A 19,249-nucleotide genomic window follows, 5' to 3' on the forward strand; every position below is an offset into this window, starting at 1 on the left:
CCAAGCCAAAACGTAGTAAATAGTGGTGATCGTGTGAAGCGAATGGAGTGCAAATTCAACCGAAATGTGATTAAAACCATTATCAAAACAATGCGAGTATAACAATAAGTGTTCCGCTGGAAATTAGTTAGTTGATCAAGCGACCGGCTCAATCTCAGAGTAGATTAGTCGGCGTGAATTATCAAAGCGTTTCTTTTAATTATTTATCATCTCGTTATCATACCTGTTATCGAGGATCCCCTTTTCTAGTGAAAAATTCAAATCTACGTTACCGGTACTATAAAAAAAAGTAACGGCCATGCTAACTAGCTCAGTTTTGTGTGTCTTTGACATTGTAAACAATAGCAGCATCCTTACTAGTTCATCAGAGGAGGATTTGCCGCTCGCAAAAATGCCCAACATTCCTGACTGGTTCCTGGACGGGCTACCCTACATGCCGTGGCTTTTTTCCGTCATTGGGTCAATTTGCGTGGGGCTCACTGGCATAATTCCCATGTTCTTTATCTTTGGAGACCCAAAAAGTAAAGAAGGTTAGTTACCCACTCATTAGTACAGATTTATCAAACTTCTATTGTGATGTAATTTTGTTTGTTCAAAAAAGTTTCAACTGAAGATAATTTTCTCTCTGGGACAAAGTCTGATAAAGTTGTCAGAAGCAATTTTAAGTAACCTACTTGAAGTGTACTGAGTTGACAATTACTGGCAGTGCTTTTATAATAATTAACTTGAAATGATTGGAATTACTTGAATGATTACTGTGGATCTCAGTGATTATGATATTTAAAACCTCAAGAGTATCTTGCTAATGTTGTCTCAGTTTGGTTTTTTGGTTTGTGCTGTTAAGGTCACATTAAATTGCCCTGGGTTCTAATCTGGGATAGCTAACAACAAATCTATTAGTGCATTGTGATTGTAGAATTATGTCTTATACATTTGCTTAACTTTACTTCAGTACCTAATTAGTGTCAAGTATTTGCTCATCATCATTATTCTAATTTGTAATTGATTTTTTCACAGATTTTATATTAATTTTCCACCCTAAAGGCTTTAAATTTTGGGTTTTCTCCATGAAACTAAAGATATTAGTCTTTTTTGATTTGACCCTTCAACTTACTTCAATGCTTCCTTTTGTCTTTTGCAGTTGTAATTTATTAATTATTACAAACTATCAACTGTTCTGTAAATATTTGAAAGAGTAGTAAATTCAAGAGTAATTTATCTTTTCTCTTGGTTCATCTTATGTTATATAGCCTATTTAGTTTAGCTTAACCAAGTGAATGCCCAGAGGAAGGAGTGGACTTCTCTTTGAAAAAAGTAATGCAAAATAGGCAAGATGATATGTGCAGGCTTGTTGTAACACATACTTTGCATTTGGTTTTCACAGAGAAATAGAAACCACAACAAATGTGTAAATAAATGAGTAACTTGTCTCAACCAACCTATAAAAAATACTCAAAAATATATCTAGGACTAGTATGTTTGTTTGAATTTGTAGGTGCAACTCCAACTAAATGTAAACCAAAATTGTTAGCCAATTTTTAATTTATGTCTGAAAGTCCTTTCATTAAATTATTGATATAATTATTTTATGAACCCTCTAAAAATAACATTTTAAAATTAAACAATTTAAAATTAACAGAGTAAATCTCTTTGGGCATCATGTCTATTTTTTATCATAAACATGGTAATTGGTAATCACAGTAAAATAAACTTTAAAATCTAATTAAACCACAGGTCCAAATCACTGTTATAAAAAGTTGCCTACAATTGGCTTCAACTAGTAATAACAGGCAATTATTACTGCTTTTGTATATGTTTCCTGTTTAACTTTGCAAACCGTCTACATAATCAAATTGGGCGGCTTATATGTGCTTCATTTATTGCAACCTTTCAAAAATATAACACGTTTCTCTGACACTTATCTTGCTTGGTCCAGGGGTGAAGCAATTTTCCAGCCAGTGCTTTCCTTTCACTATCAAGAAATTGAATTTCATTCTTGTAGCTTCAGGATTACGTGATTTATTGCATTAAATTGAATTGCTGAAACCTATTTAAGTAATCGATTTTGTAGTTGATTATAGGGTATTGGAGCGTGACGGTGTTCAATATTTGACAATACCATTAAACTAAAACACTTCTTGTGGTATATTGCTTGATATCTGTTGTTATCGATCTGGTAACAGTTATGCCTCCCTTATCGATCCGCATTTTAATAAATAAATACAAACATATCTGAGAGATTAATTATTATCATATACTGTCAAAAGGCCACTTAAAAGTGCAGTAATTGTAGACTCCTTTGTTCTTGATTTAAAAAGAACTCTTAAAAACTTTTAGAACTCAGTTGCATTTTAAAGTTTAAATCAACTACGTCCTAACTAACCATTTGATAATGCTAATTGTTTATAGTGCAATGTGGAAAAAATGTTGACATTTAACTAGTGATGCCATGTTCATTGGCAAGTCAGACATGCGGAGTGCAAAATACTTCAAGGGGATATTCGAGCAAACAGATGCTTTTTGTCTAGCTTTGAATAGTCTATAGATAAGTACAATATTCCAACTTTGCTCCAGCATCTCCTACACAATAATCCTAATTTTAAAACTGGTAATATTGAACTAACTACTCTATGATGAATAAATCGGTTTTTATGAACGACCGATTCTGGTGCCGAGTGTAAAGACACAAAATATAACGTGTGCAAAAGTCAATGCCACTGGCTTTTGTTTATTATGTTATGCTAATCAGACAAATGGTATGGCTGTTAAATTATTAGATGGATAATTTGGTAAATCTATTTGTGTCAAAATATCAACACTTGAATGAACTACATGTTTAATTAGTAATTTTCTTTTCAGGTCCTGTTCTGAAGTCTGTGCTGGGATTTGCTGTAGGAGCACTTTTAGGAGATGTCTTTTTACACTCTCTCCCTGAAATTTATGCCAACAACTCTGCATCTCCCAGTAAGTTGGATACAGTTTATTAAAATCAGAAAAGCACCGCAGAAGAAAAATAATGATTAATCGCATTTTTGTCAAGATTATCAATACGTGTTTTCATTCAGCACTGATAATACTCCCTAAAAAAAATTGGACTCGTTTATCTTTAGCAAATACTTAATATGCTGAATAGGAATCAGGATAGTTAAGATTTAATTTAGTTAATAATATAAATAAAGACTGCAAATGAACAAGAACATACAGAGAATTGAGTTCAAGTTCAAACTTATAAATGGCTAGCCAAGTTGGTGTGACCACAAAGAATAAGGACGAAAATCCAACGTAGTGTGTTTTTCATTGACTCAGATTTTGTTTGGAAAATATTGGCAAACTGTTTTCCTTTGTTATGCTCCACCAATTCACCTAAATTAAAATATGGCAAAAGTCAAAGTAAAATGAAATGACGTACAATGTAATAGAAAAGCAAATGTTTCGAAAGTTAAAGAATAAATAAAAAACACACGTCTAGCCACAACTAGTATGTTCGTGAAAAAACAAACTTTTGTAATCAAATGTACCTACTGAAAAATCTCTTACTTCTTGATGTTCTCTTACTGTTACATTCCTTTAGATAAAAATCTGCTTTTCTGTATTTAGGAAGTAAATAACAAATGTTTACCGACTGACTTAACTTGTCTGGGTTTGCGTTAATTTCGATATAATTACAAAGAAAACATCTAATTGCAAAGATAATATTATGTGGTTATCGTGGTGCGGCCTCTAAAATAATGTACCTACTATTAATTGCAAGTTAGTTACAAGAGAGAAAAAATTGAAACAAATTTTATGGGGATTTAATGAAACAAATTTCATAAAGCGCGTTCCTCAATTTTAAGATGGGGAATCGCTTTTGTGTTGCATTTTTAATAGAGATTCCTTAAATTTGGATTAGTAGTTGAAAATTTGAGTGATAGGGACTCTTACATAGAATTGGGGCTTATTGAACGACTATTTCTTTGTGCTTCTATCATATGGTGTGACTCCCTTGGTGACTCCCTTAATTTGCTAATCTTGTTTGAGTTAATTGATTATGAGTTCTAAACAATTGATACCAAACTTCTCAGAACTAGTCAGAACCGACAAATATAAACTTCAGTGATGTCTAAAAACTTTTTCTATTTGAGCTTATTTATGACATTTGTGAATGAAATTAATGCTAAATTGTGGCAACTTTCCAAGATAACTAGAATAGGGTTTTATGAAAGCATCTCCTTGACCTGAGAATTGTTTGTTCCCTGTAAATTAAATTTTAAATTAATAATTACATTCATCCTCTGTTATATTGATTATGCTCCTGTTTTAATTAAATAACTTTTAATAGGTTGAAATCAACTAATCTTAGGTATTTGCATTGCCCTTGTATACTAAAACCTTCTCCTTGAGTGAGATCAAGCAGGCAAAAATTAAATAGTTTTACCACATAAGTTTTAAAACAAGTGGATAAGATAAATATGACTCCGAAAAAAATAAGTCGTAAGTCAGTTGCCAAAAGTTGTCAATTTAGAAGATTTAAAAGGATGAGTCCTTGAGTCTTGAGAGACATTTTTGATTAGGAAATCGGATTAAGACAGTCTTTACTCATAGCTTGTAAGGAAAGGATTATTTATTGATAGTTTTCTATATTTCTGTGAGAATCTCTTGTGAATCCCTGAATAAGTATTATAATTTTTATTATAGTATATAAATTTTATTTAGAGTATTAGGAAAAAATAAGTCAGTAAATGTCTGTGGTATACCATAATCATAAAAGATTTAAATCTGGTAAGCGCGATGGTTAAATCAAAACATCAACAACATGTTTTTCTAGTTAGTTATTTATGAGTTTTAAGCTTTTGAAACTTCTTTCTTTACTTCCTCTCTGCTTTTTGAATTAATTAACTATATTTTAGATGAACCTAGTAGCGGCGCATACGTTCTTTTGGGACTCATCACATTCATAGCATTAGAAAAGCTACTGAGCACCAAAATTGGAGAAAAAGAGGTGTGAGCTGAAAATGCTCTTTAAACTGAATATTTTCTTAACTACTTTTTTCTGTAGGTGGCAGGTTACCTAAATTTGCTAGCAAACTCCATCGACAACTTCACCCATGGGCTATCTGTAGGTGGGGCTTTTCTAGTTTCGACTCGTTTGGGAATCACCACCACTTTGGCCATTTTGTGCCACGAAATTCCGCACGAGTTTAGCGATTTTGGCATTATTTTGAATGCCGGATTCAGCCGTTATAAAGCAGCCGCTTTGCAGCTTATCACTGCTGGTGGTGGTCTTTTGGGTGCTCTGTTTGCTCTAATGTGCAGTGGCTCAGCAAATTCGATCGGTAAGTTACTACCAGAAGTTTCAAACATTTTTATTGCGAAAGGTCACATTGAATGGCAGTTACTTAAAGTTCAACATTGTTCTATTTACTGCACTGACATTCTTAAAGATAGTTATTTTTATTGAGCTATAAAAACGTAAGACGTGACATATTTATGTGTATTATAGAAGCAAGAACGTCGTGGATTCTGCCATTTACTGCAGGATCTTTCCTACACATCGCTCTGGTAACAATTCTGCCGGACCTTTTAGAAGAACAAGACCCTCGGGAGTCTTTTAAACAATTGGCGTGGCTTCTGGCTGGAATTTTGCTAGTATCCATGCTTGACGGTTTTGTTCATTAATATAATTGAACACATTTTTTGAAGGCCAAGTAAATCAGCAGGGAAGTAAAACGCCATAGTAATATTAGGTTCGGTACGACGGCTGTCTGCTATGTACAGTATTTTTTAATAACGTTAAATGTACGATTTAATGACTAACAACGAGAATACCACTACAACTACTAAAGAAAAATACTACGTAGGTGATAACAATCTAATAAACATCTATGTGCATAATTGCAATGTTTCAATCTAGAAGTATGATTGTTTTTTGAGTTAAAATCTGCATTGTTGTTTATTGTTTAAGTTGGTAAATTTTGCAGTTTAGTTCACAAATCACCGTGTACATATTCTATTAAGCACCTAATTGTTACAGTGATTTTCTCTGAAATACTAAAGTCGAGAAACGTACCTAATATATTTTTATATTCCTGTTACTGAATTTGTTTTTTCAAAGGTAAAATATTAGATTTTCTATACTATGTTTTATGGATTGAGTCGACGTGATTGTTGAGTCAAAATATGTATAATTACCTATATTAGAATGTGATAAAGTGGAATATTCATAAAAGGATAGGGCAATATAGGTGCTCTTTAAACATATCCAGAAATATAATATTTTTCCTATAAATGTTGAGTAAGGTTTATTGATGATTTTCCCTTTAATTTCATTACATATTAGAACAATTTGTAGATCATGCGTCGGGTATCACAATGAAGAAATTATACACTATTACAAAGAAAGTTATATATAAAGTGCACCAATAGTGAGTTAGTGAGTACGTTTTACTTTTTTATTTAAAGTTTGGTAATTTTTATTAACAGCTCAAAAATTCCTATTGCTATAAAGTTTCAATGGTGTTTTGTCCACTTGTAGCTATTTCGGGATAGCAAAAGATGCTCTGCTCTTAAAGTGCTGATCTATTTGATTATTATTTAAAAATAACTCATTAGTGTATTTATTACAACCTAATTTTTTAAAATTTCCGCACAATTATCCTCTAGCAATTATTACAAGAGAGCTCTGACACTTTCAAAGTAGTTCTAGAGGCTTCTGGCAGTTTAAAATAATTCTTGAAAGGTGTCGTAGAACCCTCGTACAGGCCTCTGGCAATTATTACAAGAGAGCTCTGACACTTTCAAAGTAGTTCTAGAGGCTTCTGACAAGTTTGAAACAATTCCTGAAAGGTTTAGTGCACTTGGCTTACACTTTCCAGCGCAAACAGAAGTGGCAATATGAACAACAAAATTGCTTGTGATACGTAAATATAGACTAAATTAATAAAGCGGCAATATGAATATTTTGGAAGCCGTTTTCCGGACAGAATTAGTTCCGCGCGGCAGAAACTACCTTTTAATAATTAGACTCATTACAACTAAGACAACCGTTGCCAAATACATACTTTAGACGAGATTCATACATGTCTGGATTGCGCGTCTCTATTTCGGACCATTTTAAAGTGGATTTGCCGCCGGCGGCGATATATTCCCTCGTGTGTAATTTAAACGCAAAAATACTTGTAATCGCTCTTGGTCCTAGTGTAGTCGGGTTAACGCAATTTTTTCTACACGATGAATTCTTGGGGTCAACTAGATCTCGCCACCGCCGCCATCGTCAGGGATGATATGACGATGAGCTTTCGACGTACCAAACAAATTGTAAGTTGTAAAACTACCTTAACTAACTGTGTTAAGTAACAGAATTTAACTGTGTAAACATGAAAACTATAGTTTAATAAAGCATAACAAACTTTTGATCTGACATTGTCCAAGCAACTAAGAAGTATATTGAAAGGACCATGCTTTTCGATTAAAAACCATATTCAAAACATCAAAGTTTCATACTTATAGTAAATTAACGATCACCACGTTGGCCTAAAGCCCTAAATTATTTGTAGGTTTAAAGCACCATATATCTGTTTTTCTTGAATTCCAGTAAAATCCTCATTCAAGAGTAATATTTAGGCATTTAAGCACTTTGACACTCTGGTGAAAGCAGACATAGGTACTTGCTGAACAGTGGTCCTTGCAATTCTGTAAGACATTTACTAGACTATTCTTGTATCAACAAAACAAAACATAAAATTTTTTCTGTAAAGCACATAATCAAGGAATTTTTAGTAGCTAGCTTCAGAACTGGAAACAGGATCAGAAACAATTGGAAAAAGGATATATTTGTGTAATATCAGACTATGAAGGCTTTCACGGCCGGTTAAAACTGAAATACAAAAGTTATCCGGGCATAAGCCGTGGTCCAATGTTAGGAAGAAATTCCATTTCTAAATAAGACATTTAGACAATTATTGATGACACCTTCTTGGGATGTTTTTACTATACCTTCTACTACTACTATACCTTCCCCATGCAAAATGTGACCATAAGTATGTGACTGTGATGATGACTTTGATCTAGTATATCCAAATCATTCAAAATACTCAGAAAATGTGTTGATCTTTATAGAACAATTTCATCGGAAAAAAACCCTGTTCCTAAATAAATCAGAGTTTATAAGCAAACTATAACTTCTTTGCTCAAAATCAGTACAAAAACGACCACCAACAAGTATTATGAATCATGAAAAACAACTACAATTTAACCAATAATTACAACAAACTGATCACAGAGAGATTCCCGCGAGCCTAGACATTGTCTTAAAATACTCCAACGTCAAATTTCCGTTCAACCAACCAAATATTTATCAAGCTATTTTTAGGAAACGTGTGTCTGCTATTTTGCTCGACGCTATTCTCCATCTTTTTAGTCAGATATGTGGGTTACGTAAAGATAATTTCAAAGGCTTTTTCCGGCGTTTTTCTTTAAAAAAACTGAAGTAGGAAACGAACAAAAAATGGACGTGTGTCCGGACGTTTGGGGCCAATTGGCTTTGGAAGCCTCTCAGGTGTATTTAACTGAAGGTACGGGGGCTCGAAGTCCATTCGCTGGAACGGTATGTAATCTGTCTTTCATAGACTAATTTGTCAGTTTAACAGTGTGCTCTGAAATTGGCTACTTTTGAAACCATCCGCTGCCTAAAAAATTGTTTAAGCAATATAATTCAACGAGGTTTTTTTGTAAAAAGTGTATCAATTTGTTTACAGAAATCTGTTATGTCCAAAATTTATTAGTAAAATATACCATGTGAAAAACTGAAGCTAGTGCGAGTTTCTTAAAAACTACCAACTAAAGCGTTTCTTGCTCAGACATTAATATTTTTTGAATGAAATGTTTGTTTGCTATATTAGACAATCGAAAAATTACCAGACAAAGTATTGCTGCACATCTTCAGCTACTTGAGCCACAAAGAAATTTGCCAACTGGCCAAAATTTGCAAAAGATGGAGACTAATTGCTTACGACACGAGGTTATGGAAAAACGTCTCTTTACGTCCAGAAATATCCGGACTGCACGTCAGCTCGCTGGAGTTTCTTCTCAGTTTAATCAGCATCCGATTTGGTCCATCCCTAAGGTGACAATTCCATTACTACTACTATAACAAACAATTTCAACTCCCTAATATTACAGATACATTGAACTACCAATTGAACTAATCACCCACACTGTTCTTCATGAACTAGCCAATAAATGCCCGAACCTCACTCACATGTTGCTGGACTTCTCCACCGCAATGCAACTGCATGACTTCAGTGAACTCCAAGCATTTCCAACCAAGTTGAAGTATCTTTGCATTTGTCTCTCTGAGGTAATCTTCATGGAAGGTTTTATGCGAAAAATCTACAATTTTATCAACGGCCTGGAAATTCTGCATCTGATTGGTACCTACGAGAAAGTGGAGGAAGAGGAGGAGGAAATCTATGAAGTCATTAATGTACATAGGCTTAAAAGTGCCACACCTAATTTAAGGGTTATTAATTTGTATGGAATTAACTTCGTGGATGACACGCATATTGATGCGTTTAGTTCAAATTGCATACAAGTGAGTTATAATTTAACCAAATTTAAGTGAATTAATTGTCATGTTTGTAGTTGGAATGTTTAGCTGTAAATTACTGCAATAAAGTTACGGGGAGCACCCTGAAGACGCTGTTTCAAAGGAGCAGGAGATTGAAATGTTTATTAATGAACGGAACTAGTAAGTAGAGATCCAAGTGAGTAACTAACAACGTTATTTAACAAAGATTGTAAAACTGTTGCAAAACATTAGTGTTGTGTTATTGCAGACTTGAAAAGTGAGCACCTAATGCAAGTGGAGTGGGAAAAATGCTCCCTACAAGAGTTTGACATAACTGCCACCGATTTATCTACGGAATGTTTGCAAGATATGCTTACCCGAATGCCAGGACTTCGATTTTTAAGTGCCGGTCAAATAAATGGATTTAATGATTCAGTGTTGAAGACCTGGATGGATCAAGGAAACGCTAGGAATCTTGTAAGGCGAACTTTTACAAGTTTCTAATTGATTACAGAAGCATTTTAGGTAGCTCTGGATTTGGATAGTTCAGACAATCTTTCAGAAGACGCAATTTACAAGTTTTTGTGCAAACACGGACATCAATTATGGGGATTAGGTTTATCTGGAATGACCCACATTACTGACTCCCTTTGGCAATCTATTCTGCCCATATTGGCAAATGCTAAGTAGGTTTTATTAGTATTTTGATTTGTTGACGTTTGAAGCTAATATTTCTTTGCAAAGGATTTTAGTTATGGGAACCCAAGAACGTTTAGGGGTGAATATTCTAGCGGACCAACTTATGGATAGCATAGCTAAAAACTGTTTGGTATTGGAACGACTAGAACTTCGATGGGATCCGGACAATTTGAGGTTCTCAGATAAAAGCCAGAAGGCTATTGACACTTTGAGAGTAAAGTGTTTGAAGCTGAAATGTCTTTGTTTAAGGTAGGTGAATGATTTGACGATGTCAATCTTTGTAATCTTTTTTAAATTCGATATGATGAAAAATATGTAAGAGAATTGACATATTTTTTGTTTTGTTCTATTAAAAAAAATGTTAGCCGCTTTAGTCAAACCAAAGATAGGTAAGTATAGTAGCTTATTGTGTTTTTAACTTTCTTACTTAAGTGTATCAAGGTAAAATTTTGCTACTCTACTGTGATCAAAGAAGATAACTGCTAAATGCTCAATATGATACAATTTAATACTTTCTCGAATTGAATTTATAAACTCATATTTGTTTTGTTCTTGGAAATGTACCGAATAAATACTACAATTCTACAGGGCGAACCCCTGAAATGTCACTTAATGGTGATGCCCCATGATTTGTTCTTATTTCTTATTTAAGAAGAAAAAAAATAGATTTTTTTTTAATGAATCACTGAATGTATCTATTTAATCTTATAAACACAATTTAAATGTGACAATTCAAAATAGCGCAATTTTTTATTTTTATTATTTTATTAAGTCTTCTATCTAACTTTTGTATTAACGGTTATTTCCTATTTATTCGGCATAAAATCTGTCTAAATATACGGACCAACCCTGTACAGAGAGTCATTTTAGATACAAAGGGATCCCGTATATTATTGTTCGGAAATCACAGTTATGACAAATTGAGTTGTTTTACCAATACATTCATCTTTAGATTTTAAAAAATCTCAGAGCTATAAACTCCAATTAGGACATATGTTCTATATGTTTGTTGAGACGAGTTACTCATTTTTTCTTTGCTTATTGGGTTTTCTGTCTCACACAAAAAAGGTTTGTTGGGAAAATGGAATTTCGCACTATTTTCAACTAAGTTGAAAATAACATTAACCTAGTCGTTCCAGCACAAGACCACTGACTTAGGCTCGGTCTTGATACCTAAAAACGTTTCGGTGGAAAATCTACCACCGTCTTCAGAGAATCTAAAAAGGAACACAACGGCAGAACACAGAAAACAACAACTTAATAAATATTAAACCTGAGGAGTTTACTCGGAGTTCCAAATTGAACATTCAGGTTTAATATTTATTAAGTTGTTGTTTTCTGTGTTCTGCCGTTGTGTTCCTTTTTAGATTCTCTGAAGACGGTGGTAGATTTTCCACCGAAACGTCAGTTTTTAGGTAAAAAGACGCTTAGGTAGAGCTATTTGTTACTTTTGAGCTATTCTACGTCTGTAGGGACTACATTGGTCGCTGGATTTCACTCGTTCGTGATCAATCTGTGCCAAATTGTATTATTTTGTCTCAAAACCGGCATAGATCGAATCCGCTGATGTTCTAGTATGCATATTAGTTACTTTTGAGCCATTCTACGTCTGTTGGGACCACATTGGACGCTGAATTTGGCTCGTTCGTGGTCAATCTGTGCCAAATTATATTATTTCGTCTCAAAACCTATTTGGTCTTGTGTTGGGACGACTAGGTTAATGTTATTTTGAACTTAGTTGAAAATAGTGCAGAAATTCCATTTTCCCAACAAACCTTTTTTGTGTCAGACAGAAAACCCAATAAGCAAAGAGAAAATCCAATCAGGACGAATAATTTACGCTCGCCTCAACAAATTTTGAACACAAAATCAACTAAGAAAGCATGTGTGTACGTTTTGCATATTTATGAAATTCAACAATCCAAAACAATGTTTGGCGAATAATTAATAAGCTGATGCGAGTATTTTACTTTAACAGTGATGGTCGTTACTACGAAATTGTAAAGGCCAATTTTGAGAGAGCGGACAGGATGACTGTTGTACGGACTTTGACCAACTGTCGTGTGTCCAACTACTACCTACTGTCCAATTACCGCGATTTGGTGTTTAATTGAACCAACACATTCTTATAATAATGATTTATTTAGTTATCTGACTAATAAACTGTAAACATTTTACTCAAGCTGTCATTATTGTTCTAAAGTCGGTCGTCTAAAGAAAAATAGATTGAAAAAAACAAGAAACCTCACTTTGTTAAGTGGAATAAATATACATTATATAATTAAGTTACGTTGTATTTTTCTGTACAAATTTCCCTATTTACAATTAAATGTAGCAGCTTAAAAAGCATATAGCAGTACTAAGAATGTATCTGAAAATATGTGAGTGACCTGAGTAATAGTAGAGAGTTGTGTGTTTCATTATTGCAAAGATGCTAAAGCATTGCTTAGTACTGCTCAGCTACGACGACTATCACTATATATAAACAATAAACCTTTGTTACAGAAAGTCATATATTGACTTTGACAATTCAGCTAGAAAGTATAATCCACAAGAAGCTTTTGCCCTGATCAGTTGATGAAGTTGAGGAGAGGACACAAAAGAAAATGTCTGTAATTTTCAAAGTCAATTATGAGCGGCAATAATGTTATTAACCAAACACTCCCAGATTCCATTTGCTTTTAAAATCTAACCCTAAATCACAATAAGTCTTATCACCTGTCCACATGCATCTCACCGACAACGGGAGCCACTAAGGACACGTCATCCTTTTTCTCATCATTGAGATGTAAAATCTCGTGACAGAGAGGACATCGATCCTGCACGTAAAGCCACTTCCTCAGGCAAACGCCATGAAAGAAGTGTTTACACTTGGTGATCTTGGCGCTGTGCATGTCCTGATAACAAATGGCACAAACGTCATCCAAGTTTTCCAATTGTTCGCGATCGGCTTCCGGTAAACTTTCAATTTTGTTGACGGCAGTTCTTCGTTTCATGAACACTGACCATCCAGCCTTTGCGTCGCACCAAATGTTAAAGTAAGCGTGAATACACATCATGACAGCGCGAATGGCGCTCCCACTTTCGAAGAGTAAAATCCAGGCACCGTTGAAAAAAAGGAAAATGCCAAAACAAAATTCTACCATATTTCCAAAAGAACGGATGTAGTAGATGTAGTCGTCCAGTTTCTCCCAGAAGGTTTCTCTTTTGGCATCGTACAGAAACAGAGAGTAAATTGCTAAAGAGACGAAAACTTTTACAATAACTTCGATACTGAACGCAGTTACAGCTAGCAGCCATGTGGAGGTCTCTTGAGTAGACCACAAGACGTACATTAAAGTTACTGATAGCAAAACAAGTACAATGCACACTGTAAGAGCGTGAGCATGTCTACGAACCGACGGGTTATGAGATGCACTCAAACTCATTAAAAGAGGATTGACGATGTTATGAGTAAAATGTAAAAGCGCGGTGAATAAAAGGCAAAAATTGCGACACAGCCTCACAAACCTAACATCCGGTTCTAGACCCGTCAAGCCAGTCTGCAAAGCCAAAATGTAGAACACTATAGCGGAAACAGTACCGAAATTCTTGTCATTTTCGTCTTCAGTCAGCAAAACCCACTGGAAAAATTTCCCAACGTAATTACAAATGTGAGAAACTACACTAGTTAAACCCAAAACCGCGGTTAGAGTGTCACAACCACTAACTAGCAAATACTTCAACAGTCTAAAGTAGGGCGAATAACCATCATCAATGTCCCATTGACCAGAGAAAAAGAAAATGCCCGCATGTTCTAGGGTTCTTAAAATCCAAAAAGTGCGAAGCACCTCAGGAACCCCTAAACGCAACCATTCGTTTTCAACCAAAGCGGATACACCAAAATTTGATATAACCGTTTTCGCTTGTAAATAACCTGCATAAAGCCAATTGGAAATCGACATAAAAGAAGACCAAATCACGAATTTGGTAAGACAAATCGGTAGCAACGCTGAAAGCAAAGGACTATACCGCAAAACGGTTTCTGATACTGGCAAAACCGAGAAAAACGAAGGTAATAGGAATGAGACGGGCAACAGCTTCTGTATGGTAGAATGTCGCGGACCTAAATGTATGTTAATAAATATAAAAGCGAGAATCGTTTGTAAGACGTAGTTTTCGAGTACTTGGTACAACCAACCTCGATCTTCAAGTAGTTGTCTCAAGTTAAAGTTGGAAATGAGCTGGAACGGCGATATCGTTTGGTTTAAGTGGTCCACATTGGTCAAAATTGCCTTCACCGTCCTGATGTTGGCAAAGTAGGAGGCCGTCACTAATCCAGCTTGCATGAGGTACAAGTAGACTATCATAAGGTGCTTCACGTTTAATACGAACATACACATGGCTGATACACATCCTAAAAATTAATTGTTGTAAATAGAAAAAATACTGTATTAGTGGTACTTAAATCTACCTAAAATTAACAGTCATCATTACAACTGATTATTAAAACTTGTTGCACCATCGTAAAATTAAATTTGAGGGAATATTTGTCTGGTGTAATTTTGATAAATGATGGAATATAAACAAGTTTTTTAATCTCTTACTGTTTACTGATTTAGAGTAAACACAAAAGTTCAGTCACTTAAAAAGATGATACTAAGTTATAAATGTAAAACAAAAATATTTTTGTTGAATTAGCTTACACAGTAAGCTGTAATAATTTCTTTTCTGGATGTTGAAGAAAACCGAGAAGAAAACTATAATAAACTGCTCAGGAAAAGATCGACCACATAATTTTTGGCAATTTTTAATGAATTGTATCTCCAAAATGCCTAAGCCGAATTTAATTAATAAAAAAGATTTTCAAAGAAGTTTTTTGTAGAATTAGAGCCAGGAATTAATCTTAACTCTTCACTGATATTCAGGGACAAGAAAAAGGTGCTGCAAATTTCTTGAATTTCAACCCAGTGCATTTGATAGTTGGGAGAATTTTTGAAGATTTTTTTTCGGGTCATATTGGGTTTGGTTGATATTTTAATTTTGGCACATGATTGGGGTTTTTTTTACGTCAGACAACAAACACAAACGTACATTTTTTACTCTATAAGATCGGGAATACCCGGACTAATTTTCAAGGAGACAAAATAAAAACTAAATGTTTACTTCAACAGGAGATTAAGGCCTACCCCATAAAAATTCCATCTTTTTCAAAAACAGTCTAATACACCTAGTCAGTCAAAACAAGTCAGTCTAATATAGTTTTTACTATACTTACAGGTATCACAAAAAGACAAACCTAACCTAACTTGTACAATCCACATTAAAATGTGACCTATCTCAAAATATAAAAACATGCTTTAATATCAGTTTTATGTTGGAGGTATTGAAACAACAAAATTTTGTGAAGTTTGAATCATTTTGAAAAACTTTGAAAGTTTTTCAAACTAAAATTGAAAAATAGTGCAAGATGAAAAGAAATTTTTTTAACACTATATTAAGACCCTAATGGAATAATTGTGTAAAATGAAAAGAATTACATAAACATAATACCTAAACTATTTTCTACTGCTTGTACCATTTAAGTGGTAAAGGTCAATTCATTATGAGTGTCAGATGAATAACAAGTCTGCCCAATTTTTGGCAATTTGACAAAATAAAAAGCTTTGAGGTAAGTATCCAATAAAATAAGTGGATTGTGATAAAAAGTTTCACAATAAAAGTACTGAAATTTTTATGAGTGTGGTTTCTACCTGATATTACATATTGTTTTTAAAACTTCCCCTCACTTAAAAAAAAAACAATTTTGGGAAATTCCACACAGTGCATTAATTTGCAAAAAGCATTTTTAGTCATAATTATTTGTTTAATGAGGTACACTGGTAATACTGGTAGAAAAAACACCCTTATATCAATTATTTTAAATATCATAATTGCCTAATTATACAAAAATTAAATTAGGTTTTATAATGCAAGTTAACATCTTAAATTGCAATAACATTGTAGGACAGATTAAATAGGGCTATTAACTCTTTGTATAAAAACTTTATGGTTTTCATACTTTTTTTACAATGTACAGGTATATCATATGACAGATCTTGTGCATATTTTTAAAATAATATAAATATTGTCTCTGTAAGTATTTGGGGCTGTATAAAGTCATTAATAAGAGTGTGTTGACAAAAATACCTTTTCTCAACAACATACACACTTTAAAATACACTAAGAGTAGTTTAAGGGTTAATTATTGTAGTGTACTCACAGGTTATAGTTAACAGAAATGATACAGACAATATTGTTAGGCATTTTAGGGTCATATACTGCCAAGTAGGACCTATACTGCTTTTTGAACAATGACCTAATCAACTTACTGTATATAACATATGTTATTCAGACAGTTGTAAGTTGTTGTAGGAGTTTCAAGAATGATGCCTAGTTACAAGAATTGTGTGTTTAACAAAATAGAACTGTTTACAAGTACTGAACTTTACTAAACTGGGTAGTTAGCCAGGCAGTTGGTTTAGTAAGAGCAAGTTATTGTGGTTTTGAGTTAGTTTGCTGACAATTTTGCTAAAGTTACTGTAATACCACTCTTACTTGTTTACCTCTTATTACTATAACAATATATTTGTGGACCATTATTTTATATCTTGTCTATACAATATTTTAGGGCACAATTCATAAAGAAAGCAAACTTTTTTCATCAGACAGTTTATAATGACTGGCAGAATGAAAAAACTCAACTTAAGATAAACCCAAGTTGATAAACGAACAAGAAGGTGACTGATACTAACCTAGTGCTCCGATCAGCACCTGCATCATTGATACAAGTAGATACTTGGAGACTCTGGTGTCGAACATCAGGTAGGAGGTCGCGTTAGCGAGAATGCCCTCAGACTTTTCGGCCTGGTCGCCGAATAAGTGCAAATCCTTGTCGGACAGGTCTTCATAGTATCCCAATCCTAAGCCAATTTTCAGTATTTCATCGATCACAAACAACGGCGGCACTCGCATTAACACCTCCACCAACCATATGACTCTTCCCCGCAACGACATTTCATTGCAAATAGTTTTAGTTGCAGCCAATAATTCAGTTCGTTAATTTTTAGTTTTGGAGTAATTTGGAAAATAAAGTGTTAAACAAACGACATTTGGAGAGTTTTTGTAAAAAAATAGATTTCCATCTGGAATGTGTCACTTTTCTGGCAAGTTGACATTTGTTAATGTCAAATTATCAATGTCAAGTGGCCGGTAAACGAAACGAAAATGTGCGATAGCGCCATCTTATGGAAATGATTTTAAACCGTAACTGGCAACCATTTAGTTTTTACACAAAACACTGTACTGAAAATAACCAAATTTAGATAAAAATAGAGAGAAGGAAGGTAACTTTATAAATGCTAACAATTTTTAGTTCCATAGATTATTTTGCAAACTAAGAATAGAAGGGCCCTGCTAATAAATCTACAATTTTAGTCGTTAATGCTGAGAACTGCTCGAAGGTGGCGCCACTCAAATAGGATAACAATAGAGGTATTAATGAGTTAAGTAAAAATTACTTTGACTTGCCCTATAGAGATATTCAGTTGAAATTTATTTATGTCTGTGTTTTTATAAAAAAAGTACACTGATCTGATTTAGTATAATAATTATGAGAAATTCAAATAAACTGACATAGGTAAAGACAATCCTCAAACTCATATCATCCAATAACTATAAATCTAACCGGAAATTTCTCCCCTTAGCCCATTTTCCCCGTCCGTGCATGCATAATTGAATCAAATGTTCCAAGATAACCGCTGATAAAACGAGGGGGGTAAATAAAACCATTACCCCGAAACGTCATAATTTTTGATAGGGCTCCGCCGCGAGCCCTGTTTATGCGGACCTAAACGTTTTGTAAAACGAAAGGAAATGGCGTCGTTATCACTAACACGCCTTTCTGAAACACTGACTGGGACTATTTGAAAATAGTTTGTGTAATTTCCGCTCTCGGGCCACTTGTTATAACGTAATAATATAGAAACAGATAAAGCTCTCCCCCTCGTTTCAAATATACAGCAGCGCTATCCACTCGTCTTGGGTTAAAAGGGATAGAATGCGGCAGATTGTAGGGGGAGAACGTTTTCATGCGAGAACTGGTTGTAATAATCACACAACAAGCTAAATCAAGTACTAAAATTTTGATTTTTCTGAATGTGATATAGCAAAAATACTCGTTTTTTAAAAAGCTTTTGGTGTTTAGATAAATCAAGATCAATCGATCATCGACAATCAATCAAAAAATCGCCAGTCTTAAAAACACTATTTTTTTTTAATTGTGGTTTGTTTCTCAAAAATGATGTCCAATAGAACAAACGAAGTTATACGACTGGATTCTAAGCAAAAATTTGCTGTAGATGTGTATTTTGAAAAATACTGGATAGATCATCTTAGAGTGCATATAGACTCTCTTCTGGAGATATGGAATTTTTCTTGGCCAAGATTTAACCTTCTCTTATCCTATTATTTCAAGAACTAGATCAAAAAAATCAACAAAGTTGTTCAGAATTTACATCGAATTGTATCTAGGATGTTTAGAATACTTCTTTGTAAAAAGATGAAAAAATAGCAAAAACTTGTATTTTGCAATGACTACTGCGCTAGAGGTGGATTTACAAAGTCGAAAATAATTTCCAACAATTTCTTTTGAGTACCTTTACTAAATTTCCTTTTTTTAACTTACAGAGAAACAGTCACCTGCACAGCTTATTAGTCCACCTGGTACAAATGTAAAACATTACTCTAAACTCGAATAAAGAAAATATTTATTATTATTATTATTCCTATAATCCCCAGCAGGTTTGGAAGAAAAAACGTTTCTCAATTTTTCAGAAAGGCACAATTTATAATCTAAGCTTCTTCTAATTTGATATTTCAAGTATTAATTAGCAAACATTAATTTTCTAATCAAACTGGCCTGTTTTGTTGATGTTGTATTACCCATACACCCCCCTCACAAAAAAAATTCAAAAACATGACAAG

General features: G+C 33.9%; 3 protein-coding genes and 1 long non-coding RNA gene across 5 annotated transcripts; 3 read left to right on the forward strand and 1 right to left on the reverse strand.

Moving 5' to 3' along the window:
• The first annotated feature begins 35 nt into the window (after positions 1 to 35).
• Zip99C (Zinc transporter Zip99C) lies at positions 36 to 6,268 on the forward strand. Its single transcript, XM_081978911.1, has 5 exons — positions 36 to 530; positions 2,860 to 2,964; positions 4,890 to 4,981; positions 5,039 to 5,315; positions 5,483 to 6,268. Exons 1-5 carry the CDS (start codon positions 299 to 301, stop codon positions 5,656 to 5,658), a joined length of 882 nt encoding a protein of 293 aa, XP_081835037.1. The 5' UTR covers positions 36 to 298; the 3' UTR covers positions 5,659 to 6,268.
• Positions 6,269 to 7,019: 751 nt separating this feature from the next.
• Positions 7,020 to 12,531, forward strand: FipoQ (F-box/LRR-repeat protein FipoQ). Of its 2 annotated transcripts, none has more exons than XM_081978909.1 (8): positions 7,020 to 7,296; positions 8,880 to 9,103; positions 9,160 to 9,571; positions 9,622 to 9,727; positions 9,816 to 10,024; positions 10,073 to 10,233; positions 10,292 to 10,495; positions 12,225 to 12,531. In XM_081978909.1, the coding sequence occupies exons 1-8, from the start codon at positions 7,210 to 7,212 to the stop codon at positions 12,358 to 12,360; spliced, it is 1,539 nt and encodes a 512-aa protein (XP_081835035.1). In that variant the 5' UTR covers positions 7,020 to 7,209; the 3' UTR covers positions 12,361 to 12,531. The 2 variants fall into 2 exon arrangements, with proteins under 2 accessions (XP_081835035.1, XP_081835034.1); XM_081978908.1 differs by lacking the exon at positions 7,020 to 7,296 and adding an exon at positions 8,340 to 8,584.
• On the reverse strand, positions 12,370 to 17,431 carry Trc8 (TRC8 ring finger protein). Its single transcript, XM_081978907.1, has 2 exons — positions 17,020 to 17,431; positions 12,370 to 14,642 (listed from the first exon to the last, which is right to left on the reverse strand). The coding sequence occupies exons 1-2, from the start codon at positions 17,279 to 17,281 to the stop codon at positions 12,961 to 12,963; spliced, it is 1,944 nt and encodes a 647-aa protein (XP_081835033.1). The 5' UTR covers positions 17,282 to 17,431; the 3' UTR covers positions 12,370 to 12,960.
• On the forward strand, positions 15,469 to 17,373 carry LOC145728575 (uncharacterized). The gene is made up of 2 exons (XR_014178126.1): positions 15,469 to 15,896; positions 16,896 to 17,373. It is a non-coding gene; the product is annotated as an uncharacterized LOC145728575 (long non-coding RNA).
• Positions 17,432 to 19,249: the final 1,818 nt, after the last annotated feature.

Source organism: Ips typographus, linkage group LG4, assembly GCF_016097725.1.
Source record: "Ips typographus isolate SLU linkage group LG4, UJ_Ityp_2.0, whole genome shotgun sequence".
Taxonomy (NCBI): Eukaryota; Metazoa; Arthropoda; class Insecta; order Coleoptera; family Curculionidae; genus Ips; species Ips typographus.